Here is a 27031-nt window from a genome sequence, read left to right as displayed (position 1 = left end):
TTAGAGCAAGAATCGAACATCACTTTCAAAGCACAACAGAGGCGTAATTATTCTATGATATGTCAGTTTATTCCTTTCTATTTGTTTGTTTGTTGATCAATCAGTACAGCGACTTCGTAGGTAGACTTTACTGATCTCATGTCCTGCTATGAAATACGAATAACCCCACACCACCCCGACCAATCAAACCACGTGAAACGCATTGAAACTCAGAATCAGATTCGTATCAGCCATTCCCCGACAAATCGGTTTCTGTTAACGACTACATCTGACCAAACAAACTCGCCAGTGAGATGGTGTAAGGTTTCAGCTTCCAAAAGCTGTTTTTAGATTGACAATTTTGCCACTTTGGAAGTGATTGAATCTGCCCGCGATTTAACGTTTAGAGAAAAGTACAATGTAGTAGAAACTATCTTTTTTAAACGTTAAATCGCTGGCGGATTCAATCACTTCCAAAGTGGCAAAATTGTCAATCTAAAAACATCTTTTGGAAGCTGAAACCTTCCACCATCTCACTGGCGAGTTTGTTTGGTCAGATGTAGTCGTAAACGCAAGTTAGAAAGCGATTTGTCGGGAAATGGCTGATAAAAATCTGAGTTTCAATGCGATTCACGTGGTTTGATTGGTCGGGGTGCACACTGGCTTTACTATTTCGGATCGGAGTCCGAAACAGGCAGGTAGTCACGATATATCACGCTGATGACGCTTTCAGAAATGGCCTAGATGATATCATCCTTTTATTACATCATACTCTAAAACAGCATGCATGTTGAGCCGTTCCTCTAGCACCACGATGAGAGTATTAGGAAATACTCTTAGTCAATCTCTTTCAAGTTTAAATGCTATATACCATGTACAAGGTAGACATAACCGCATTCCTTTGGAGCATAGAACTTGCCAATACTGTGATTTAGGTGAGATTGAGGATGAGTGTCACTTTGTTGTTGATTGTACACTATACAACAATGAGAGAAATATCCTCTTTAATTGTATACAAGATAAATTTCCTAGTTTTCGTTGTTTAGATAGCTCAGAAAAACTTGTATTCATTATGAAACTAGACAAGCCATATCTCATTAACCCTGTATGCTCATATATCTACAACAAGAAGCGAGAAGAAATTGAACCTGTACATAGCGGTATTAATTAGTATTTAGATGCAGTTAGATATCACCTTTTGTTATCACTGTTATTGTTCTTCTGCTTGTTACCATGACCTGTACTTAGCTCATCAGAGCATAAACGTGCAATAAAGGTCTTTCATTCATACAATACATTGAAATATACAACGTGACAATCCTATTGTAACTCGCTCTTAGCAACATACAGTACATTGAGATACCATTCAAGGAGTATGTAACGTAACGACTTAAAGATGCCCGAGGCAAGTTTCAAGACGTTCAGCGCACTTTCTTTCTCTGCTGAGTAAAAGACGTCTCGGTGATCTTCTGCGGAAAGTCTAGCCCCTTCACCGGCGACTTGAGAAGTTGGTCGGCAAAGAACATCGCCTGGGTGAGGGGAGGGGGGAGATGGAAGGGAAAAATGTTGTGATTTTTTTTTAACGAACTCGCTCAGTGCAAGGCCGTAGGGGGCCACTCATCAAAGCACTGAACTAATTCTTACTGTAGCAGCATCTCTTCACCCTAGGTCAGAAACATCAATGCTCGAGACAAGCATGACTTCACTGACCCTTTAGGAGAAGCAGGGGTAACGAAGGCTGCTCGGGAAACTCCCTACCCCATTTTAATTCCCTGCCCCATTTCCCTACCTGATATAAAACGAATCTATTCTTTGGTTCAAGTTAATGCCTAACAGTACGTCCAATTGTCACTTCCCCTTGATAGCTTTTATGCAGCGCCATTTAAGGATAAGTCATTGATATTGAACTTTCACAAGTTCATAAAGAAGAACGCAGCCATGCTACACTTGGAGTTCATGAACAAGGGATATACATGTATTGTGAAGTACTCAATTCATGGTGTTCACCTCACTCACTCACTCACTCACGCAAACACTCACTCACTCACTCACTCACGCACTCACTCACGCAAGCACTCACTCACTCACTCACTCATTCACTCATTTACTCACACACTTTCACTCGTACAATCACTCACTCACTCACTCACTCACTGACTCTCACTCACTCACTCACTCGCACACTCACTCACTGACTCACTGACTGACTCACTCACTCACATGCACAGTCACTCACACTCACTCACTCGCACAATCACTCACTCGCACACTCACTCACTGACTCACTCACATGCACAGTCACTCACATTCACTCACAATCACTCACTCACTCGCACACTCACTGACTCAATGACTCACTCACTCACTCACTCACTCACACACACTCGCACAGTCACTCACTCACTCACTCACTCGCAAAGTCACTCACTCACTCACTCACTCACTCTCTCACTCTCTCACTCTCTCACTCACTCATTCACACACGCACACACTCACTCACACACACACACACACACACTCACTCACTCAATCACTCACTCATTCACCATCCCATTTACCGCACAGAACATATGACTAAACTCCCTACGTACCCTCTGTGCACTTGCTGTCTGCACGCCGACAGACCTGACCCTGCGCGGGTTCCGCACGGCGCCCAGGCGGGACGTGGTGTGGGACAGCCCGCCCACGCTCTGCGCCATGGACGCCATCATGGCCTCCCGAGGCTTCGGCACCAGCCCGAGGTCCCCCAGCTGGTAGTGCGCCACCGTGCCCTCGGGAGTGGAGAACGGGGACATCGTCACAGTCCTGGAATGGAGGAAAAGAACTTGTCATGTCATCTACTTCGTACAGTAGCCAGTCTTGTACTTTTCCACAGCATCGTCCTTTAGCTTTTTAAGACCTATCCACATATCATATTCCCTTCCCCAAACTGTTCATGTTTATTTCAAAATGTATTGCTGAAGTTCTCTCCTAGATCCTCTTCAAAAGCTAAGATGAGTGCACATGTCATCAAATTCGGGGCTCAAAGTTTAGTATTTACCAACATACGTCCAACAGGTTTATCAAAATTGTTGGTTTTCTTCAAGAACAGAACAGAACAGAACAGAATAAAACAGTACAGAACAGAATAGAACAGTACAGGACAGAACAGAATAGAACAGTACAGAACAGAACAATACAGAACTAGAACAGAACAGAACAGAATAGAACATTTCAGAACAGAGCAGAATAGAACAGTACAGAACAGGACGGAACATTACAGAACAGAGCAGAATACAAACCCTTTCTTCAGCCCCATGCCCACGGCTGGAAGGAAGCTTGTCTTGGTCTTGAAGGTGTCCGCAGTCGTCTTGCCGAGCCTGCCGGGGTCCGGGCCGATGCCGAGGGCGGCTGCGCTGTTCAACATGGCGAGGATATGTTCCAACATCCCGTCTCTCTTCTCACGCTGTTCTAGGAGCGTCTCAAAGTCGGGATCATCCGGAGCGGGGCCCTTAAGATCGTCGAGAAAGAAATGTACAGCAGTTCAATAAGTAAGAAGGCAATCGCATCAATAATTAGAGTTAAATATTTGTGCTACATATACTTCAGGTTCGCTATGTTATTTTAGCGATTACGCGGTCTTTTTATAAATATGAATTGGTATCGAATTTTTCTTTTTATTTGAGTTGAATGTGTGATAGTTGTGTGCCAATTTGTTAAGAATAGAGAGAACACTAGCGACCTCCCCCCCCCCCAAAAAAACCCTTTCCAATAAAATGGTATGGCGACCTTGTGACGTGACAATTCAAGATGGCGGCCACCACACATGCCAACGGATCCAACAAAGGTTTTGCTACGCAAACCTGTAATTCCGTTACCTTTCTAGCGCATACGTTCATCTGTGCTTGTGTGCAACATGATTATAGACAGTTAAGTTTGTTTCCAACAAAAAGTAATTCAATCTCGTCGAAAGGTTGTCAGTCCTCACAGACGTTCACACGATGACTGATCCACTGCTTCGAACACGTGACTTAAAGGTAACGTAACATGACCTATTTACGTGCAGAACCTATTTACGTCCGGTTTGGCTCATGTCCACATGTCGCGGTGTATTATGCCAAAGCCTGTTCTCATGAGCAATAAAGAACATCATAAGTATGATCCTTAGCCATCTCTTTAATTTTTGCACAGCAAAACATAATGGCCATGCGTTTACCACGTGAACGCCACGAGCCGCGCATGTGGGGGGAATTTCCAGATAAACATTGTTTTTTTTACATCGCGTGAAGCAAGTGGCCGGACAGACATAGTGATTTTATTATCATTTGTCTGTATACTACTTTGGACAGTTACTGTGCATTTTTTTCTGGTCTATGTTCTTCAAGCATAGCGCTAGAAGGGAAAAGACCGAGGTGGACGATAATGGGTTACCCTAGCACAATTCTTCATCATATACCTCAGTATAAATACATGCTCGCACGGCGTTAAATAGGCGGAGAAAAACTTACAGGACATGCATTTTCTTTTTAGAAGAGCTGATATTTCTGACCATGGGTTTAAAATTTGGCTCTGTCCGTGCGGTTTTAAGATAAATACGTTTTGAATAAATCGGACGTAAATTGGTCATATTACGTTACATTCGAACCCCGATGGAGTAACTTCTCCGTTGTGTCACGTGTCAGAAGTTGTGTGTCAGTCATCTTGGGGGAACTTGACATGTTTACCGTGATGATGACCGTTTAGTAACGCATGTAATAAATACTGTCGCTTTAACATGGCAGATTTGGGAACCTGGGTCGCTCCCGTGAAAGCCTGTCTATTGTTGTCTCACCTTCAGTGCCCCATGCATGCTGGCTGCTGTGTCCAGGATCAGCTGTTCTAGATTACGTTTGGCTTTGGTTTCCTCTCCCAGCGACTGCTCCAAATCAGCGACTTCTTCCTCCTGAAATAAAGGATGCACTTGTCTTGAATTCTAAAATGATAAGTATATCTTTTTCCAACCCATAGTTACAGGTTTGCCAAGCAAAGCCTTTGTTGGAGCCGTTGGCATGTGTGGTGACAGCCATCTTGAATTGTGACGTCACTGGGTCGCCATACCATATTATTGAGAGGGGTGTTTTTTGGGGAGCTAGCGTTCTCTCTATTTTTAACAAATCGGCACACATTCACAAACTATCACACATTCAACTCAAATAAAAAGAAAAATTCAGTACCAATTCATATTTATAAAAACACCCCGTAATCGCCAAACTAACATAGCAAACCTGAAGTACATGTAGCACAAATACTTAATTCTAGTTACGCGAATGTTTTTTTCTGAGTTCATTTCTATTCAGATTTGTTTTCCTTTCCTTTCTTCCTCCTTTCTCTCTCACCCTTTCTTTTTCCCATTGACCCATCTAATCTTTCTCTCTTCTTATCTATCCTTCCCCACCTTGTTGTCCAGTTCCCGACTGATTTTCTGCAGCTCTTGCTTCATAGCCTCGTTCTGCGTCCGTATGAGATGCGCCTCCGACTGCATCTGCTGGTACTCCATCTCTCTAGCCTCGAACTCAGCCAGTAGGACCTCCGTCTCCTTCGACTTCTCCGTCAACAGTCGAATCACCTGATCACGGGCGGGCAATAAAAAATAGAACTTCCCAACATCGCAAGTCTCTGCAATTTTCAGTGGTTATTGACCTTGGTAAGAGCTATGGACAGCAGATAGATGAGTTGTTTATGATGATTGTATCTTAAGAAATGTGCCTTCAAAAATGCTTCCCAGGAACCGTTGACTTTGGCTTCCCTACCGGGCTGATGCAAACGATAGGATATTTCTGTTATACTTATCCCGGTTTCCTTCGATTTTGTTTCATCTTGCAATTGTTCAGATCGTTTTGAAACGCTCAGTGAGATAGGCTCAAACCCAGCTATTCACGCAGAAGTTAGTTACTGGATAAAAACGTTCTTTGTGCACAACCAGAGATTTGATATTTCGGTGACTGTCTCTCACATTCCTCAGGGCGATACTGACTGGTTATACTTCGCACTGCCGCTAGGTGTCGCTGCTGCAGTGTGAAGAAAGCGGTCCCAAATGTGACCGAGTTTATAGCCCCCCTAATCACGGTTCAAGACTGGTCATGACTGGAGTTCTGCATTGCGAAATGAAACCAGTCAGTATACCCTGAGAAAGAGGACGGATGGTCACCGAAACGTCGGCTAGGTATTAACCCTGGTTGTGTACTTATCCGGTAATTTACTACTCTCCAAGCAGAGGAGGGGTTTCGGCTAGTTTTTAGGCGTTTTTGTCGGGCTTTCGGCCAACCGGCTATACACAAAAATATGACAAAGTAGAAAGCCCGACAAAACGCCGAAAAGCACGTCAAAAACCAGCCGAAACCCCTCCTCTGCTTGGAGAGTAGTAATTTTCAAACCTGTTGAAACAACTAGTATTCACAGAAAGCAGTTAGTTACCTTCTGACTGGAGTGTATTTTCTTAGCCAGTTCCTTCTCGTTGGTCTCCAACAGCTGTTTCTGCTGACGATGCTGCTTCTCCTTCGCACGGAGCTCGTCAATTTCCTGTGGATCAAAGAATAACGGTTTTTGAATTTTCAAACATTGGATGTTTCCTCTCATTTGTTTCGACATCGGTTAGCACTTGGGTTGGAAGGTAAAGGTTTTTTCCGCCCGTAGTAACAATCGCCGTCTACTTAGGACATGGTTATCTATGTGCCAAGGTCAAAGTTCGCACCCTTATGGTCAACAGGGCATAGCCATACCTCAGTTGCCCAATGCACATCTTTCTAAATGTCAAAATATGAAAGTTCGCGAACTTATCTTTCAGTCGTCTATTATTCTGCGTCTTTGAGGCGAACGTTCACGTTTTTGCCTCTTATACCAAGCCCGTATTCTATTTTATGCTAGGGTCACATTTCCGATCCGGGGCCCGGCCGGGTAGTCTTTGTGGATTCGAAAAGTATGATATAAAAGACAACAAAAACATAAAACGTACCCGAAATTATTTAAGAGCATAGCTTGTGCAAATTTATTGACACACAATTTGATTTTTCGTTTCCGCAAACAGCCCGGCCGGGCCCCGTTAGGAAATGTGACCCTAGCATTAGCAAGGTTAAAGTTCATGACCTGACCTGCAACATGTCCATGGTCTTGTCCGACATCTTGGTGAGTTGACTGTTGATGGAGGCGTTCTCCCGGATGGTCCGTTTTGTGGTGTCCGCCATCTGTTTGTTGGAAACCTTCCTGAACTCCGCCGCAACCTGGTTCACCTTCAGAACCATCTCCTTCTTCAACCTATTGAACAGACAACCTCTTGATTATATCTTGATTTGTATGAAATCAGACATGCATAAAAGTCAATGAGATAAGAGACAAGAGTACAAACTTTATAACCGAAGTGCATACGTCGCCAGGGGCTGCTGTCCACACATAATACGTCCTCTATTCGGAAACAAATAGATGCAAGCTATATGGCCTCTTTAGGCAATTGCAAATGAATAAACACTAAAGTTGTGTTTGGGAAAAGCTCAACTTAGATCGGTCGTTTGTAGCCGAGCAAGACACGCCCATACTAGTATTTCACTCCAGACCAACGGAGTAGATCGTCAGTACGTTTTATATGATCATGATAGATCACGAAAAATCAAAGTGTGTGTCAATAATTAACCCCTCCCTATTTATTGTTATGTTGACCCCTTGTCTTGACACTCCTCATCTCGACCTCTATGAAAAGCGGCCCTGAGGGCCGATTAGAGTATGTTTCGAGAATAAATAAAGGCACAAACAAACAAACAAACACAATGTCATAAGCTCTTCGTGTACGTATACTGGAGCTCAACTGGCGCATGGCAGCAGTCTCATAATGGAGACCCTGGTTCAATCTTGGGAAAGGCATCTCGGTTGGGACTGTACCCGTCTTTCGGAAGGAACATAAAATGGGGGTCCCGCGTTCGAGGTGCCTCGATCACGTTAAAGGGGAAGGGCTAGCAACCCCTCCCTGTTAAAATGTACCCTGCTATTGAAACAGCAAGGAAACGTGCTGCCCTATGTGCTACTAGGTACAATCACCCTCCTGAAAGCAGAGCCCCTGTCGCTCGATTCGTTAGCTCGCTCGCGTAGGGGCCCTGCTCTTTAGCCTCGGTAGACACGGTTCTGGCGACGTTACTGACAGTTGCTCAGGAATAATCAATGAACTATTCTTATTTGGCACAATTTGGCGGTTAATTTGTTCTGAACCTAAAGTAACGATGTGAGACGTAGCCTGATTGGTTGATAGCTTCGCAGCGTCCTTTGCGCTTTTGCTCTGGATGAGGTTTAGCAAACCCTCTGATTGGCTGAAGCTGTTTGGGTGGTGACGTCGCCAGAACCGTGTCTACCGGGGCTAAAAAGCAGGGCCCCTGCGCAAGCGAGCTAACGAATCGAGCGATAGGGGCTCTGCTTTCAGGAGGGTGGGTACAATAAGGGTCTGAGCGAACGTACCTGTCCTTATCCACCACCGCTTTCCTCTCCAGTTTGTACATCTGCTCCTGATGTTCCTCCTGAAGTTTCCGGGAGTCCTCCTCCAGGTTAGCGAACTTCCGCATCAGCTCTTCCCTCTGGATCTTAAACTCCTCCAGACCCGCTAGCGCCCGTTCTGTGGGGTGGAAATGATAGTAATGTCAGTTTATTTATTTATTTATTCAGCATGCATAGCTCCTTAGCCTTCAGCTCTTGTCTAAGAAGGGAAAATACACGTCCGGTTCAGAATGTACATGCCAGGGTTGCCCAACTAGCCCGAGGCTATTACTAAGGGCGGACCCATGTGTGATCATGGGACTGTAGGATTTGGACCATCGCGCACCGGGGCATACCCCTACTTTTTTTCGAAAGGTGTGGTGGGTTCTTTAAAGTGCGCGGGATGTGGCTCTCCCCAAACACGGGACCTCCATTTAACGTCCTATCCGAGGGACGTCCCTAACCCTAGATGAGCTAGGTACTCATTTACACCTGAGTGAAGTGAGGAAAGTCGATCGTGTTAAGTGCCTTTCCCAAGGGCACAACGTCGGGGCGCGTGTTCAAACATGTCTGGGGGCAGCCCGGGTTCGAACTCAGGTCCCCTTGTTTGACAGTCGAATGTTCTATCCATCACGCCACACGACGCCACTGTCAGTTTTGTCAGTGTTACAAATATTTCCTTTTTGCCCATCATGTTTTACGAATATTGCCCTAGACTTACGTAGGTTCATGTTCTCTGTGCTGAGGTTGTCTTTAGTCTCTTGGAACTCCGCCTTCATCGACTTAATAGTTTCTTCATACGCCTCTTTCTCCTGGTCCTTATCCTGCTGTAGGGCCGATAACCTAGACAACAATGGAACATCCAGTCAACAAAAGGTATTCCAGAAACCTTGTATGACCTTCTATGTAACCACGGTGTGGTGCCCAGTGGTTATAACTATGGTGATATGGTCATGATCACAACTAGCAGTACAAACATTATTCTATTCCTCCCCTCCAACAAACATCGCCAAAAAACTTTGTAAGAGTGTTCTCGCCGCAAAAGCGCCATCTACTTCGGCTACTTATAGCGGCGAGAAGTCAGAGGCTCTGAAGAAGGTGTCTGACAGACGCCGAAACGTCAGCAGGTGACATTACCTGGTTGTGTATAAAGAATCTCCAATATCCTATGTTCTACCAACCTGATGAAATTATTTTCGGGGGTTTGTAAGAATTACTCATGCTGTCTTGATAGCGCAGAGATGCCTTCTAGACTCTCGGAATTATTTAGAAGACTATCATAAGAAATCCCTTTGAAGTCTTTCCCAATGAAAGTTCTTTTGTAGCTCAATTTGCTAGCCTGGAGTCCAGCCTTATTAGCTTTCCGTTCGCTCCTTTTTTCCGACTGTTGATTCCTCAAGTGTTATTGTTGACTAGTTTCTACTGATATTTATTCAGTTGGGAGAAGACAACCTTATTCTAGTGTAATAATGCCTAAAGTTCTAGTTATCAAAGATTAGAGGTTACCTTCGAAATTGCAGTGTTACGGTAGATTAGTGCTTTTTTGCTATTTTGACTATTCAAGTGTTATTGTTGATTATGATCTAGCGGAACTTGGGTAGCAAACGGAAAGCTAATAAGGCTGGACGCCAGGCTACAATTTGCAGCACGCCATTTTCATTACAGCTAAAACGATTTTACAGATTTAAAAACAAATCCATCTACTCTAAAGCGACAGTACCTTAAGCCTGTCACGTTTAGCATTAGTTCCAGTATTTCACAGTATGTGACAGGTGTCTGTTTTACCTGTCCGTAAGGTCAGCGACCTCGTCGATCCGCTCCTGTAGGGTCCGCTTGAGGAAGGTGACGATGTCGTGTTTGTCCTTAGACATCTGGTCGTACTGATCCTTGAACTCCTTGTTGGCATCCTCAAGCTCTTTAGCCTTCAGCTCTTGTCTAAGAATCGAAAAGACACGTCCGGAATTGGAAACGGTATAGAAAACGCGTATAGATATTATAATAAGTTTATTGCAAGTTCTTGCCCGTAGGCTAATTGCAAGTACATGTAACATGAAAGGACGGACAGGCAATATATAACAATACAGAATGTGACTTTTCTAGTCTAAATACTAGCACTAAATTCTATCTTATTTGGGTTTGACTTCTTTTTCCGAGACAGTGGAAGACGAATGATCCCACTTTTTCTATAATGTGTGGGTTTTGTGATGTTAATAGGCGAGTAGTTTTACTCTCGAGCCTCACACTGACCTAGGTAGCCTAAAGTAGGGGGAGGGGGGCATAGTCCAATTACACTGACAATAACGAATAGACATGTCCTTATAGTTTATTCTAAGGGACCATTTCCCTCTCGTTTAGTCAGGGTACTTTATACATATATATGCCTTCTGATTATCCATGGCTGTTCATGAGGGTGTCTCTGCACTTATCCAGCTATTCAATGAGTAAGATCAAACGTTGTCCAGTACAGTAAGAAATCCTCTAGCACTGCAATACATAAGCATAGATTTCACTCATGTTGTTGCTAGCTGAAAACGCGAGTTAAATTTATTCTTTGCTTTTACCTGTCGTTACATAAACATATCTAATTAGTGATAACAGAGTCAAAATTTGATGGGCATGGATGTTTGTACAGTACTTACCTTTCCTTTTTCCTCTCCAGATCTTTGATCTGGATCATGTAGAACTCCTTTCTTGCCTCGGACACGGGTCCATCATCGACCGCCGAGGCAGCTCGAGACCCCGCCGCAGATCCCTTCGCGCTCCCCTTCTTCTTCTTTCCCTTTCCCTTCTTTTTCTTCGGAGGCATCTTCTCTCAGGTGTTGTAGTCTGTCGTCCGCAAAGTTCAGCTCCAAGTTGTAATTTCGTACAGCGCTACTTAAGAGTTAATCATTCCACGTCTTTACCTTAATAACATCTTTCATTTCCCTGAAAGCACTTGGTCATACAACGTCAAGTCACCAAGATAATTCGGGCTCTCTTAACAGCGTTTTAGCAGACGCACACTGCCAAGAAAGTGTACAATGTTTCACAACCGTTCGAAAACACAAAATGGTGGTACGCTAGTGGCTACCTGTGGCTGTGTTAGGAAAGGTATTGGATAACAGCTAGTTTGTATACTGTAGAAATGGTCGTCAAGTGACGTATCACCTACTGTATTACATGTCCCGAAATGGTACAATGTTACAAACGAATGAAAAGGTGACAGTATCAAATTCAAAGATGGCGGCGTCTTATTTGTTTACGTTGAGTGTATGGAGGGAGAAAGAAGCCTTTTGTTGTTTCTTGTGATGAGCTTGACAGGTTTCAGTCAGACAAAAACGTTTTCCCACAGTGTATTAACATCTGTGAAACCGATATAAGTCGGTGTGTTAGAGTAAAGAACGTGCAATATACATTCTTTATATGCAAGTTTTACCCCAACTCGTACAAGCTATACAAATGTGTACAACTTTCCACAAATGAGTTTTGTAACTTGAAGAGTAAGTAAAGATACATAGTACTATGACTTCTTTCTTCAAATGGATTTGCACTGACATAATTCGAAAAATACAAGTCCAAGTCAAAACACTTGCAAAACTCTTTGAAATAATTTTGATGCTCTTTGCAGATTTGAACTACGTAAGAACTATTTCATATTTTCCCCGATCGAATTTGCGTACTCCATACTGGAGATAATGGTCGACAACTTGTAGGAAAAACTGGAGTTTATTTTTGTTCGGCTAAACGTGTGTTTTTGACTCCACATGACACTTTGACCTCTGTGTCCATTTTCTGTACTAATGAGGACCAGACGAAAGTAGGAAGCAACAGGAACAAGAAACTCTTCAAGACGTTCGTGTTTAAGGTTCAGGGAGTGTCTTGAAGGGGCGGAGAAGGCTTTGCTCAGTTTGGAGTTATTTGGGGCGATTATGAGTCTCTGAAGACACTGGTACAAAAACACAGATGAACTCCATCAGCCGTTTAACAGGCCAGTTTGTTATAGTTTCCTTTCTTAGTTACAATCCGGTAAGCATCTTATATTACACTTCATAAAATGAAACAACAGGTTGCCATGGTTTAACCATGGGTAGTGAAGACTGGGATTCTACATAGCCTCAATTGCAGGCCTCCCGGGCGGCGTCGGCGATAATTGTTTGGGGGGGGGGGGGCACTGATTCGAGATTTTCAACTTACCGGGACAAGGGTCTTTGGCCGGGGGAACCGGTATTGCCGCCTATGGCCATAAGCGGCAATACGATAAGTTGAAAATCGAGAATCAGCGCTCCCCCAAAAAAATCATTGCCGGCAGTGGAGCTTGGGTAGCGGACGGAAGCTAAAAAGGCTGGCACTCAGGCTAGCCCGGGAGGCCTACAAATGAGGCTACCTTCTACACGCCTGAAGGTGCCTTCCTTCCCGAAGACGATAATCAGGTAGACATCCATGGAGACGTTGTTTTTCAATACCTCCGACTTCCCCAGATCTGGTACCGTACCTAATATATCTGTGTAATTCTGTCTGACCATTTGCAGTAACCTTCCTAACCCACGGGACAGTGGCTGAAAGGTCCGTTGATATTCTCCCAGATGAGGTCCAGGTGACCCAGAGGTTATTCGAGTTCAATGTAACGAATAGTGCTTCTTATTCTTAATGTATATATGTACCTTGTTCAGGCACACATGGATACGTAAGGTACATTTTGACATTTTATAAATATGAAGGAAACGTTTTGGGGTCGGTTTTGACACAGATTTCAAGGTCAGGTATCAGGGTTACGAGGTTGATCTTAAGACGGTTTATTTGCCATTAAGGGTCACTTCAGAGTGACCCCTACAGTTTACAAGGGCAAACATGATATTATCCTTAAACAAGGGCTTCATAGATCTTAAATGTCAAAGGTAATTAGGTCACGGCCAAATTGTACTAACTGTTGATGTACATTTTTCCGGTCAGCGGTTGATCCAATTTCATTTCTAACCATGAAATCCCAGGACACTTATAATTCATGTATCCAATTTGAAAACAGCTATGTTTTTTCTTGTCTTTTTGCGATTCTTGATAAATGAATAAACGAAATCTTTACATCATTGATATTGTCACTTACTTTATGATATCTATTTTCATATCAACTGACGGATAACGTCTTCGCTAAAACATTAAAAACGCAAGCAAAAGTATATATAAAGAAATCGAACAAAATGTATAACCATAAACGGAACATCAATAACCAACGCAAAAAATTCTCTATTCTACTCTAAGGCCCTAAATCAAACGTATGAACACATGCTGTCTATTCGTTCAGCAATACAGAATTCCTACATTGAAAATGAAATGTATATTTTCATTGACTTGACTAGTCATAGATCCATGATTATGAAATTACGTGACCTATAGTTTTGACATATGCTAGAATGACGAAACAGCAACACTTAGACCACAACAGTCACAGGTAAACCTTAACTTACGAAACGTCATATGACTATTTCATGATTCTATCTAAGAAAAATGGATCGCTAAAGACCAGGGCTCACAGCTTAAAATTCGTTTCCGTCACACTCATTGTTTGAGAGCCCATGTTGTTAATTTTCGTTTTTAGATCTGTCATCTTAAGCTTACGAAAATACATTTTTTAAATGAATTTCATGTCACGAAGGTCAAATATTTTGGACGGACGGTGTGAGACGTTTGGGTCCTGGACAGCCCTGCTAAATATGCTTAGGTTCCATTTCTAAGACGGGGGTCCGGCCGGGCTGTTTGCGAAAACGAAAAATGAATATCAAGAAAATACACAATTTATGGTTAGAAGTAATTTTTTTTTACGTTTCGTGTCTTTTGTTGTGTTTTGTATCAGATTTTTCGTTCCCACAAGCTGCCCGGCAGGGCCCCGGATTGGAAATGGGACCGAAGCATAAAGACATAACTAGAAATTGTCATTTATTTTGTGGTTCGTTTAGTAGACTATCTTGCTGACAGATCTCCCAGTGTTGTTTTGATACTACATTCGCCCCCCTCCCCCCTCACAGAGGGGAGTCACAGGCCGCCCTCTTGTCCTGAACCTTGGCAGATTTTCCCACCGACCCGCAGCCGTGTAAAATGCACCTCCTCCCTCAGGAACCCCGTCTACAGCACACAGCTACGGCAGGACTGAATTGTACCTTTGTTGATTCGTGCTGCGGGTTGAGAAACGTTTTCACGAACTTTTGTGGGTCCCTCGTGTGTGACACGGATGTTTACGGGTCTACGGTTGGCGGGAAGTCATGTTTGGGCGAAAGTAGAATGACTCTCGCACGTGTCTCTGCGATGAAAAAGCAAATGTGCAAGGCGCAGTGTTTTGTGCATTTCTGCTCCTGAAATGTGCTCTACAACCACACGGAGAGAGTTCTAATGTCCTTATATGTACCAACTATATAATCGTCTGTCACAAAACGCCTCAACTCTCAGACACCTGAGGCTTATTTCTGCCACCAGTGACCGTGGCCCGCACGGCTATTATGCTGCCTTTTCAGCGACCGTCTTCTAGGCTTGGGCGTGGGTAAAGACTCTTCCCAAGCCGGAGAAGTCCTTATCGGCACCCACGGAGACTCAGTCGGCTCAGGAGACATCTTAGCGTCTACCTGACGAGCCAAGGGTCTCTGACTGGACATCTTAGCTAGTTTCCTTCTCTCGCTTTCCTTTAAGGAGGACATGACTTGACTGATGGCCCAGAGAAACTCCTTGACCTCTCCCTCCGTCTTCTCCTGCCGCCTGCTGAGTTTGTGGAGCTTGTCACGGTTCTTCTCGCTCTTCTCGGCCTCGTCCTGTATCTCCAGCACCATCCTCTGGTTCAGGTCCCGCATCTGGGACATCTCCTGGAACAAACGATTCACCACATTTCATTATCTCCATGAAAAATGGAGATATTGTTTTGGGTGTGTCTGTCTGTTTGTCTGTCTGTCTGTTTGTGTTTCCGGACTACTCTAGTCAGCATAACTCAAGAGCCTATTGATGGATTACAATGACATTTGGTATGTGGGCGGGTGTGAAGCCGAAATTCAAGGTCGATCTTGGGCCACCTGGTATGTGACCTTGGTATTGCAGCAGAACTTCAATTTTTGTATATTTTGACCTGGACGTGCTGTGGTCTTGATTTTTGGGTGGCAGATAGCGTGTTTCGTTTGCTTTTCTGTCCACCAATTGCATATGTTTTTGTCCTTTATATTTGATTTAACTGTATTTCATGTATTAAATATGTTAGTGGACTCCAGGAAGAATAGTGTGATTCTTTCAGAATTGAACGCCAATGGATATCTTGATTAAACAAACAAACAAACAAACAAACAAACAAACGGACATCTGTCTCATCTCCAAGCAGATGTTTGGGGGCAATATCGTGACGATTTCGGACTAGCCTCTACCAGGCTCCATAGGTCACTGAAAAAAATGTAGAAATTCGCCAAATGGCTCCCTTTGTCGCAAACTGTACTCCAGGGCCAGCTAACTTCTCTGGCATGTTATCTGTCTCTATGACCAATTTCTACTATTTTTTCAGTGACCTGTTAAGTCTTGTAGACACTAGATCTGATTGGGGGACCGTGTGTCAGATCTTAGGCCCAGCCGAAAACCGTCACGATTTTGCCCCCACAGATCTGCTTGGAGATTACATTTATCGACCTAACGTCTACACAATTAGTACTGACCTATTAATCTTCGGCGACAATTGATATAATACTAGTAGTTATCTTTTCATTTCCATCATTAATAGATATAGATCATTCGAATCAATCTATTTACGTCTTGCATAAATCAATATATCAAAGGTATATATGTCCAGGAACAGTGGGTATAGATTTAGCCCTCGCCTGTGTTGGTACTGATTGATATTTGTATGTAATAGTACAGCATACGGATGACTGAACTTTTTTTGTTGAATTCTTTTTTCATCGCCCCGCCCGTCTTTTTCCCAAATGACCCAATGCTAGGATGAATGTATCAGTGTTTTCTCAGGATAATCTTTCACCCTACACTTCACGTAAGGCCGCTGGTGGATCGATTATTATAGTGCTTCGGTTGCTTTGGTGTAACATGTTGTCAAGCTGTTGCTATAGCAACACAGACAGTTGAAGAACTGTTGTCCCTGGGGTGACGTAATTTTTGTATCTAAATGCGCTGAGCTGATGGGGACACTGGTGTTCCTATAGTGTCCAATAATAGCAGTCCAGCCGATAAGAGCGCGTGGACGGAGCGTAACTCAGCAGCAAGCGGAGCAAAGTAGGCGGGAGGGACCAGCTAATAGAGTTACGCAGTAGAGTGCACGCTGCATACCCTTTAGTATTTTGCTAAAAATATTTTTTTTCCTGGTCAAATGTTGGTCAGAATTGTCCAGTGTTCTGCTAGGGAGGACAGAAGAATGTAAATTTTAATCTGGCCAAAAGAGGTGATTTTTGTCATGTTTTGATCTCGGATTGACCTCTGAACGCTTCTCTTATGGTTGGACTGATATATTAGGATGGGGGCCGGGGGTGAAATCCTGGTCTCATCTGAAACTTCTAGCTGTCTTTAGCTCGTTAGAATGCTGGAGTTGAACTCCTGCTTTTTTTACCTAAAGTAACCTGACAAATCCAGCTTTGCAGGGGTGGTAAAGATTTGAGGTTTGAAATGTAGATACATGTGTTTTCAAGTGATTGTTTTTGACGGCTCATCCTTGTTTGGCATAAGAAAGTCCATTTAGAGGTCCCTCCCCTAGGGAAGAGGTTCAAACTCTGTGATCCGGAAAGCCGCAAAACCCCCAAGTTAGTCTTTAAGCCGGGCACCAGTATCCCCATCAGCTCAGCGCGTGCATACACAATAATTACGTTGCTATGATTTGTTTGGCTAAGTCAGTAGGTTTTCATGTATTTACGGGTGATGAGATAAAATCTTTAAGAAACATAATCTATTGGTAAAAGGATCTTCAATCTTGGATCCTTCATCAAGCAGAATACATGTATAACTGACGAGGAAGTTTCTAACCCCACCAAATCGACTTTATTTGCACTTCTAAAAGGTAATTGAAACCCACAAAGTGTTACCTGGAACATGTTGTCCAGGCGGGCCCGTAGGAACATGATGGTGTCCTGCTGCCGGCTGATGAGGCGGCGCATCTCCGAGGCGGACTGCTGGACGGTGGCGGTGCGGGAGTCCCAGGCCCGCTGGTGCCGCTCCGTCCCGTGCATGCGGTCCTCCAGCTGGAACAGGCGGGACGTCAGGTTGTGCAACCGCGACGTCTGGGAGTTGAGCTGCTCGCGGTTGGCCAGTTGGTGCGACTGCAGGAAGCTGAGGTCGGTCCGCAAGGACGCCGCGTCCGGGTCGCGAGGCGGACAGGGGTCGGCGGGAGGCTGCTGGTGGGAGCTAGGGTGGTCCGCCGCTTGATACGGCGGGATGAACGTGCAGATACACCGGTTATCCTCCTTGTGGCCCGCGTAGGTCACCTCCTGCGCGAGCACCGTCTGCAAGAAGAGCGCCGAGATCAGGAGAGACGTCGTGCCGACGCAGCCGACCGACAGCACGCCCATGGTGGCCGACGGTTTCCCCGCAGTTGGACGGAAGACCCACCCACGCGGATCGAACCTGCAAAAATGTCACCATAGCAACAGCATCAGCCATTTTGTGTTACCATGGCAACGACAAATCAAGATGGACACTGACGGAATGAGAGACAAGCAAAGGAAATTGTGATCCAATTTACTCAATTTTCTTTTATGACATCTTATACGGGCCTGGCGGAAAAATTGGGTCAAGGCAAGGACACAATAAGTAGGTTAGTCCAACAGCCCGGAGCTTTGTTCCGTAAGTACAAAACGTTTAGAGTCAAGAGCACTCAGGCCGCCTGAACACGACCTCGGGGGGCGTCCGGAAAAAAATTGTTCGGTAGAGAAATCTTTTTGTTCTAAAATGGCAAAAACACCTAAGTGACCCAACGTAATATTTCAGAGAGTATGAAGGACATAGGTTCCAAAATAGAAGTGGATTCAGGATTGTGGACTGTTTCTATCGCTAAACAAACTAGAATGATTCTCTGTGCAAAATATCGATAGTTTGAAACAATCCCTATAGTCCCAGAGGATCTGTGAGAACTGCTTTAGATGCTCGACAGCTCGATGGTACAGTAGGCTGTAGGTGGTCGGCAGGGAGGACGGATCGGCGCGCGTGGGACCGCCTGTTTTAATACCGGGCCTTGCTGACATTCTCAGTGACCCTGCAGAAATGCCCCCCTCCCCCATCTCACCCCAGCCCGCATGCTGCGCTCTGAGACAGGTGCTTTGGGAGAAAACCACAGGACTCCACACTGTCCCCTTGACATGACGGCGATCGCTGAGAGACCACACAGCGACCACAATTGGATTCATCTGGCCCTAAATTCATGATTGGAATATGATGTAATATGATTCAAAAGGCAACAAAACACACAAAACGTTAAAAAAAGTCGTCCTTTTCTACATAGCCTGACTAGAATCGCGGCCGTCCTAGCGGCCGTCCCGACGGCTTAATACCGCCCCCCCCATCTAGGGGCAGGGGGTCATTAACCCCAGCCAGTGAGAGATTGTGTAAACACAGGCTATTGTCTATGACGTTATAGCTGCATGTATGAAATTCGCTGAACGATCGATCTGTCAACTCATTGTCGCTCGTGATCAGTGGTCGCAGTCTCTAGTAGAAAGGGTGTGTTACTTGCGCGAGGTTGATATTCACAGGTTAAATTTCGTGCGCTTCCTTACGTAACACCTCATTACTAATACTACAGTTGTAAATACTTTGCAACGTTACACATCACATTGCAACTACAGCAATCACGACAATACTGCAGCCGCACTGATGTTATCTAAGGTAGCCCTGCACTATGGGACAAGAAATGAGGTACAGGGAAATGACCGCTAAGTTAATATCATACTTTCTTCTACTAGTTATCTCCATGAAAAATGGAGATATTGTTTTTGGCGTGTTTGTGTGTGTGTGTGTTTGTGTTTCCGGACTATTGTAGGCAGGATAACTCAAGAACCTCTGGATGGATTACGATGATATTTGGTATGTGGTCGTGTGTTGTGAGGCCAAAATTCAAGGTCGATTTTGGAGAATAACTGAACAAAGGGACAATGGATTTCCATGATATTGAGTATGCAGGTAGCTTAGACAGAGATGTACACAATAAAGTGCAAATTATGCTAATTGGGAATGAATTTGCATAGATAATGAGGAAAATCTATATTTGCAGTGTTTTCCATTATAAGACTCAAATACATATAACATATGTAGTTTATGGAAAGTGGAGCATCAACAAATACCAATTATGCAAATAAATTCCTAATTTGCATAATTAATGCAAGAACACCAAAATTCATCGAATTGGAAAATTATAGGACTGTCAATATTGCAACATGTGTAAGTAAGATAAAGGTGTTTATGATTAAGCATATATTATGTAAATGTGTAAGTAATTTGCATAAATAGAATTGTTCATGGAGATATGAGGTCGCGGAACTCTTGTTCATTTTGGTGACGCTGAAGAAGAGTGATGGATGTCACTCGAAACGCCCGGAAGTGATCTCTGAATCTTATCCAGTAGAGATTGGACCTGGATATGCCTAACCTTTATTAACGTGAGTTATCATACTGTAAGTCTGTTAGAAGTCTACACCAAAAAGGTTTTGAAAATTGTTCATAAAAATGACCATGTTACATCGTATCAAAGGAATACACGCAGGGTTTGACGCCGTTTCTAGAGCACACATATCCTGTCCATCAGTACCGCGACCTGGCACCGGGACCCAACGTTCCGCCTAATCTCCCGGCATGTAGCTGGGCACACAGGTGATGCTCGAACCGTTATCAATCAACTTTATGTTACGTAACTTTCTGCAGCGAAAAGGCAAATACAAAATTGTCTGACTCTGATAAACTGGACCTACTGGTCTATTGACATACTGCAGGGTAAATGTGTCGCTGTAATTTGCTTCATCTTTAATCCGACTCTGGACGTGAAACTGCACAAGGTTTCAATTTGTCAAAGGTGCTCTCTTCTCCATGTTGTCAGTTAACCGTTCAAGGTCACCAGGACCCCTACTGGAGCGGATCGTGGCCTTTGGCTCCCTGGCTTAAAGGTGGGCTGTGGGTACTTACACTTTATGTTGCAAACACACGATAGACATGGGAACCAAAGGTCTTGGGGTGGAAGGGGGGATGTGGGGTTGTTTTGTTGCGGAAGACGACAGATACACATGAGGGTTTGTACATCTCAGGACAATCGTTTTATTGTGTTCTTGTAAGTGTTCTTCCATTTTTAACGAGGGAGGCCGCTTATTCATTACTCCTACTGTCTGCTTAAGGTTGGGGACGTCTGGATCAGATCTTGGGCGTTACTGGCTTTAAGCGGAGGAGACACACGGCAGACTTAACAGCAAAAGGAAACTCCAGGCGTCAGGCTTCTTAAAGTGGAAAGTCGGGAGATGTGTACAGAAACCTCTTCGCGTCTTGGGCGGTGAGAACATCATGTCTTCAGACACGGAGGCTTAAGGGGAATAGAAGCGCCGAAAGAAGGACTGATAATGACATAGGAATAGTTAACTACTATGTACAGTGGTCATTGGGGTGGAGCGCCTTTGATTGGGGACATATTTCTATGTTGATAACTCTGGTCAGATACAGTAGTTAGCTATGGGGAATATGCCAAGATGTCCGAACGCTGGGTGCTTTCCACCCTAGGGGTTCTTACGTGGGTTCTCGTTTTCTTAAGACATTGACCTAGACCGCCCGTGTCTTGACCTCCGGTTGGTGATATGGTCTAAAAATTTGGCCTACGGTCTTCCAGTGTAGCAAGATGACTGTAAGGTCCATGTCCTCCGATTCCGGGGAGAATTCTTCGTCATGGTAGGAATCGTTGGATTCCAGTTGGCTACTCCTGAATTCCTTATCTTATTGTTCATTGTAAAGGGTCATCGTATTTTTTCATGGTTAGTATTTTCCGCTTTTCATACTCTTTGCAATGTGATGTTGAAATGTGACGTAGACGTCAGTTATTTCTGACTGTCTTTCTTCTGAATTGAAAATCAGTACAAATAGAACGTTTTTGAGCACGGTTGAATTATGCCATGCCTCTGCTGTATTGACCCAGTCCGACATATTCATACAGATTTTATTCTTCTTTTTTTTCGCATTTGGACAAGTAGCATCGAAGATTCAGTGTTTGTTAGTAAACAGTAGTAGATGGTACAAATACATGAACATGAACGATTTGACTATCATACATCTAACCGCAGAACATTATAACTGGGATCTTTTAGAATCTTTTACTACGATATAGTCTGTGGTTATAGTACGTCCTGATTGTAAAATGTTTGCTAAAATTTAAACAAGAGCATTGCTCGTAGCCGTAAACAATTCTGACAATTCTATTAACTTGATATCCGCTTGCGAACATGAGATTTTACAGGACACAGCTGAAAATCACTGAAGCTTGTCCGGTTGAAACATCACCACACCTTAATGAAAGCTCTGTTTTGTAATAGCACATTTATAGCACAGTTTTAGGACTAACTTTGGGGTTTGTTAGGCATTTCGCACACGTGAATACAAGTTCCTACTTACCTTTAAACAGCCGAAGAATTCAGCGAAGGTCGATTGAAAACAGTCCGGTGTTCCCTGGGTAAGTCCGGAGAGTGCAGCTCAAGGGTCACGGTACAATCTGGAAGAGGTTACCACACATGTCACACCTTTGCCGTTGCCATGGTGTCAAACGACACTTGTCGTTCCGGCCACAGTAAATCTGATCTCACTAATCCTCGGGTACTAAAAATCCAGCCGCGAATCCGATTGGAAAACAGAGCCAATTTGATGGTTGAGTAGAGTAGAGTAGAGTAGAGTAGAGTAGAGTAGAGTAGAGTAGAGTAGAGTAGAGTAGAGTAGAGTAGAGTAGAGTAGAGTAGAGTAGAGTAGAGTAGAGTAGAGTAGAGTAGAGTAGAGTAGAGTAGAGTAGAGTAGAGTAGAGTTGATTCCGCCAGGTAGGAACTCCTGTTCCAGTTTAGGTTGAGGATCGAGGCATTCGCAGAGGAAAGATGATATTGACTCAAACTCAAACTTTTGCTGTTCGGGTTATCTAACATCTATAACCTCTTTAGGCAAGGGATGTTTATGACAAGTTTGGCTGGCTAAATATAAAAGCAATTTAAAGGAATTTTAGGGGCATTATAGAATAGATATTACACATCTGTAGCTACTTCGCGTACCTTTCTACGAGCTTTGACATGGCCAGCATCTTTCCATTTCATTCATAACAAAGCTGAGAATCAGTGCACATTGCTTAGAAGTTGAAAAGGGTCGACACCACAACACACCAGCCACTCAGAGATTGTGTCCCACATGTAATGGAAGTGTTGAAGATGAATTCCACTTTGTAATGAATTGTCCAACTTATAGCAAAGAGAGAGATATGCTCTTACAGACTATTATTACTAAGACAAACTTCACCCTATCTGGTACACAGAGCGATATTTTCTATGTACTGTTGTCATGTCCGACTCCTATATCCATGTACATAGGTCAATTTCTCCATAAATCATTCGAAAAGCGAGACAGAATTACCCATACATGATTATATATTGTAACAAATACACTGGTTTCGAAAATATTTTGTACTTAGAATTGTAGGATAGATTAGCCTTGTAGTATTGTTGATTTCATGCCATACATTGTACCATGTACGATTGTTGAGCAATAAAGTTCACTTCACTTCACTTCATGAGTTCCATTAGTTACAGTCTTTGCCCCCAATTTCGACGAGAACAGTTCTGAGGTGTTGTGCCCCGGATGCGCCGTGCGTCCCTCCCACCCTGCCCCCATGTCACGGCTGAATGGTTCCCCCCGTGCCAACATACTACCTGCTGACAGCACGGGTCTAGGACTCACGCTTTCGGGGACAGACCGTTATTATCTCCATGAAAAACGGAGATAAAGTTTTGGGTTTGTCTGTGTGTGTGTGTGTGTGTGTGTGTGTATGTGTTTGTCTGTTTGTTTGTCTGTTTGTCTGTCTGTGTTTCCGCACTACTGTAGTCAGCATAGGTCAAGAGCCTTACGATGATATTTGGTATGTGGGCAGGTGTTGTGAAGCCGAAGTTCAAGGTCGATTTTGGGCCCCCTGGTATGTGACCTTGGTACTGCAGCAGAACTTCCGTTTTTGTATCTTTCGACCTGGACGTGCTATGGTCTTGTTCTTTCTGTCAGGCCCATGGCACACCTAGCCAACCATAGCCTCCCGACCTTCTCCAGACTATGGTTGTGAGTTAGTCGTGAGCAATGCCATCCGTGGTTGGGACTTAGTCGACGAGGTTGCCAACTACTTTTTAAAACTTGCCTGCGCCAGTATACTGTGAATTTTGAAAACTATGATCAAAGTCGGGAAAGTCGTATTCGGCTTGGATGCGATGAGAGGAGCGAACTGGAGCTAGAATAGGATAAGATACAGGCTAGTTCTAACCCAACCCAACGCCGACCTTTAATAGTTGGGGAATAGTGAGGAGTAGAGCTCTGGACCATCCCCAGAAACCAGAGATGACAGTGAGATGAATCGAAGAGCGGCCCGGTAAACTGGAACCGGAGTTCCTACCTGGCGGAATCAACTCTACTCTACTCTACTCTACTCTACTCTACTCTACTCTACTCTACTCTACTCTACTCTACTCTACTCTACTCTACTCTACTCTACATCTACTCTACTCTACTCTACTCTACTCTACTCTACTCTACTCTACTCTACTCTACTCTACTCTACATCTACTCTACTCTACTCTACTCTACTCTACTCTACTCAAAGTGTGTGGGAAGGTCATGTCGAAAACAGTGACGAGTCTCTCACTAGGTCGCTTCACAAAGTATTTCTTTTTCATTGTTGCAACTTTTATTGCAAGTTTTCTTCAGTCTATAATTTCGTTGTGGTCAAAATTATACAAAACTTGGCAACACTGCTATGATGCTATGACAAATAAATACTAGCATTCCCAGCTAATAGTCTAACGGAGAAACGGACAGTGAACTGAGTAGGTATTTTTGCGTTGAAGCTCTACAGCCCATGTTTCACCATGTGGTAGCACTAAGATGTTCTACTCTTCCACTGACCTGGAATGTTAAACCTCCGATACCTTCACGATAACACTGACAGACATGGGACTTGGTGTCACTCATGGCAGCGTCTACTTCAAGACCTTACCAGACCAAGGAGGCCAAAACAACAACAGACTTATCCGAGAAAAATATTTTCACGTTGAAACGTTCATAAATTCCCACACTTGAAAAGCATTGCTATCCCCTGCCTTTAGACACAAAGTGGTAAGGCAGAAAGACAGGAAGGAAAGAATAAACGAAGGAAACAAGAAATAGGAAGAGAGAAAGAGAGAGAGAAAAGAAGAGGGAATATGTGAATGAACGAAAAGACAGAATGAACGAAAGAAAGTCAGAAAGAAAGGAAGGGTTCCATAAAGGAAGGAAGGAAGGAAGGGAGGAAGTAACCACAACCAGAAGCCACGCCCCTGTCCTCCATACGTCCCACCCATCTACAGTGTAAGAACAGGTTCTGAGCTGACAGCTGGGTGAACTGATGGTCTTGAGTCTGACAGGGTCAAATACTGCGGTACTACATGGCTTAATCCGGGCAAGGCCGCATGTGTTTGGTTAGTTAGCTTTAAATATAGTAGGGCGGTACTATCGTTGTGTAAAGAGATTCCGTTTGATTTTACAAATTCCACACACTGTAGTTTCATCAGTACAGCCATCCGGTCAACTCACTTTTCAATGACAGTAATAGTTACAACTTTGCGTCCTGTTCTTCAACTCATCCTGAAAAAAAGGTGTCGGTCCTTACTGCCCCAAATGTCTTTTGGTGGTAAAAGCTGTTACTAGTAAACGATTAGTTTTAAGGGCTAGTGGAGCGGAGTGGTAATTCGCTAGTATCTCAAATTGAAAACATTTATCATTGTCCTTTTCATCCAAGGAGGCGACATTTTAACGAACCCTACTAGTATTCCCAGCTGTTTTGTAAACATGATTCAGACGATATCACTTTTATTTTGGATTACTGAACGATTTTCCTGTCTCTGTTGCACCTGACAGGAAACGTTGGGGAAAACATTTAGGACACTAAAGGCGCGAATAGCATAGCTCACATACCTCAATGTAACATATGCGCCCACGGCGTCTGTTGAAGTCAGTGCACCCTACAGACGTCCCTGCACCGACTGCTCGGTCGCCTTGCCCGCTAGAACCTCCTCGGTCGGTCGCCTGGCCCGTGGATCCTCAGTCGCTTGGCCCGTGGATCCTCAGTCGCTTGGCCCGTGGATCCTCAGTCGCTTGGCCCGTGGATCCTCAGTCGCCTGGCCCGTGGATCCTCCGTCGCTTGGCCCGTGGATCCTCAGTCGCTTGGCCAGTGGATCCTCAGTCGCTTGGCCCGTGGATCCTCAGTCGCTTGGCCCTTAGATCCTCAGTCGCCTGGCCCGTGGATCCTCAGTCGCTTGGCCCGTGGATCCTCAGTCGCCTGGCCCGTGGATCCTCCGTCGCTTGGCCCGTGGATCCTCAGTCGTTTGGCCCGTGGATCCTCAGTCGCTTGGCCCGTGGATCCTCAGTCGCTTGGCCCGTGGATCCTCAGTCGCTTGGCCCGTGCCTTCTTGGTCGCCTTGCGCGTGTCTGCTTGGTCGATTACCCGGTGTCTGTCACGACCCGAACCCCGTGAGGTGGCCACGAGGAAACCTGTCACAGACATAACAGGGAAGGATTCATGTCGAGCGGGAGATAACATACCTGAGTTAAGCTCCGGTTTGGGAACAGAGAATTCCCAAAACGGTAGATGTCTGTACGTGCTCTGTACCAGCCGGGAGGAAACGTTAGTTAGTGTTCACACATTGTGATGGGGAGACTTAACAGTTGCAATAAATGGCAGTAATGCATGTATCCCTATGGGGAAGGGAAGAAAAACAAGGTGTCATTATCTCAGGAATCAAAACATCAGACTACAAAAACTTACACTCAAATACTACCAGTTATGTCAACTGTCATCAGATTAATTCCTGACAAATTCTATATGGATTTTCTCCAGATAACCCCCGCACCCCTAATCAGAGCCCTTGGATAGGTCCTACAGGCTTCAGGCACCCAGTTGAAGACCATCCCACTATATCAGGGGGGTGCCAAAACCCACAAGGTACAGAAAGACCATTTATTTCAACTAATTCAGCAAATACAGAGTCTATCCTACCACAGCCCCTCCTATACTGCCCAGGTTTCACAAAGAATCCCACCGAAAAAGGATTTTCAATGGTTTAAAACCAGGCGCTAACTGTTTAGTCTCCCCTGATGTATCGTTCATAGACAAGACGACGAAGATGCTACTTGTGTCTTCAGTCAATTATCTTCAGTGAGATAAACAAGTAAAGCAGGAATAGATTTTGATCTTTGTTGTATACAGCATGAAGGGGACAATCAAACATGAGAATAGCTAAACACTAAATACCAATGCTCCTGATTTAGCCAAAGTGATGGCAAAAACTTTATAATACACATGATTCCTTGATAAAACTATATTGAAGCTTTAAAATCCAGTAATAAACTTCAGATG

At 44.1% G+C, this 27031-nt stretch overlaps 2 protein-coding genes and 1 long non-coding RNA gene across 3 annotated transcripts; all 3 read right to left on the bottom strand.

Moving 5' to 3' along the window:
* Window positions 1–448: 448 nt before the first annotated feature.
* LOC136436894 (cilia- and flagella-associated protein 157-like) lies at window positions 449–12478 on the bottom strand. The gene is made up of 11 exons (XM_066431283.1): window positions 11088–12478; window positions 10234–10383; window positions 9170–9291; window positions 8434–8587; window positions 7086–7248; window positions 6412–6516; window positions 5393–5563; window positions 4790–4900; window positions 3261–3469; window positions 2571–2784; window positions 449–1508 (listed from the first exon to the last, which is right to left on the bottom strand). The coding sequence occupies exons 1-11, from the start codon at window positions 11252–11254 to the stop codon at window positions 1401–1403; spliced, it is 1674 nt and encodes a 557-aa protein (XP_066287380.1). The 5' UTR covers window positions 11255–12478; the 3' UTR covers window positions 449–1400.
* Window positions 12479–13890: 1412 nt separating this feature from the next.
* LOC136436892 (uncharacterized) lies at window positions 13891–17906 on the bottom strand. Its single transcript, XM_066431282.1, has 2 exons — window positions 17472–17906; window positions 13891–15272 (listed from the first exon to the last, which is right to left on the bottom strand). Exons 1-2 carry the CDS (start codon window positions 17613–17615, stop codon window positions 14877–14879), a joined length of 540 nt encoding a protein of 179 aa, XP_066287379.1. The 5' UTR covers window positions 17616–17906; the 3' UTR covers window positions 13891–14876.
* A 1-nt stretch (window position 17907) lies between these two features.
* On the bottom strand, window positions 17908–26196 carry LOC136436893 (uncharacterized). Its single transcript, XR_010756105.1, has 3 exons — window positions 25591–26196; window positions 22021–22117; window positions 17908–18009 (listed from the first exon to the last, which is right to left on the bottom strand). It is a non-coding gene; the product is annotated as an uncharacterized lncRNA (long non-coding RNA).
* Between the last annotated feature and the right edge of the window lie 835 nt (window positions 26197–27031).

The sequence above is a fragment of the Branchiostoma lanceolatum genome, chromosome 6 (assembly GCF_035083965.1).
Source record: "Branchiostoma lanceolatum isolate klBraLanc5 chromosome 6, klBraLanc5.hap2, whole genome shotgun sequence".
NCBI classification, from domain to species: Eukaryota; Metazoa; Chordata; class Leptocardii; order Amphioxiformes; family Branchiostomatidae; genus Branchiostoma; species Branchiostoma lanceolatum.
Note: the sequence above shows the minus strand (reverse complement) of the source record. Positions and strands in the feature narration are given on the sequence as shown.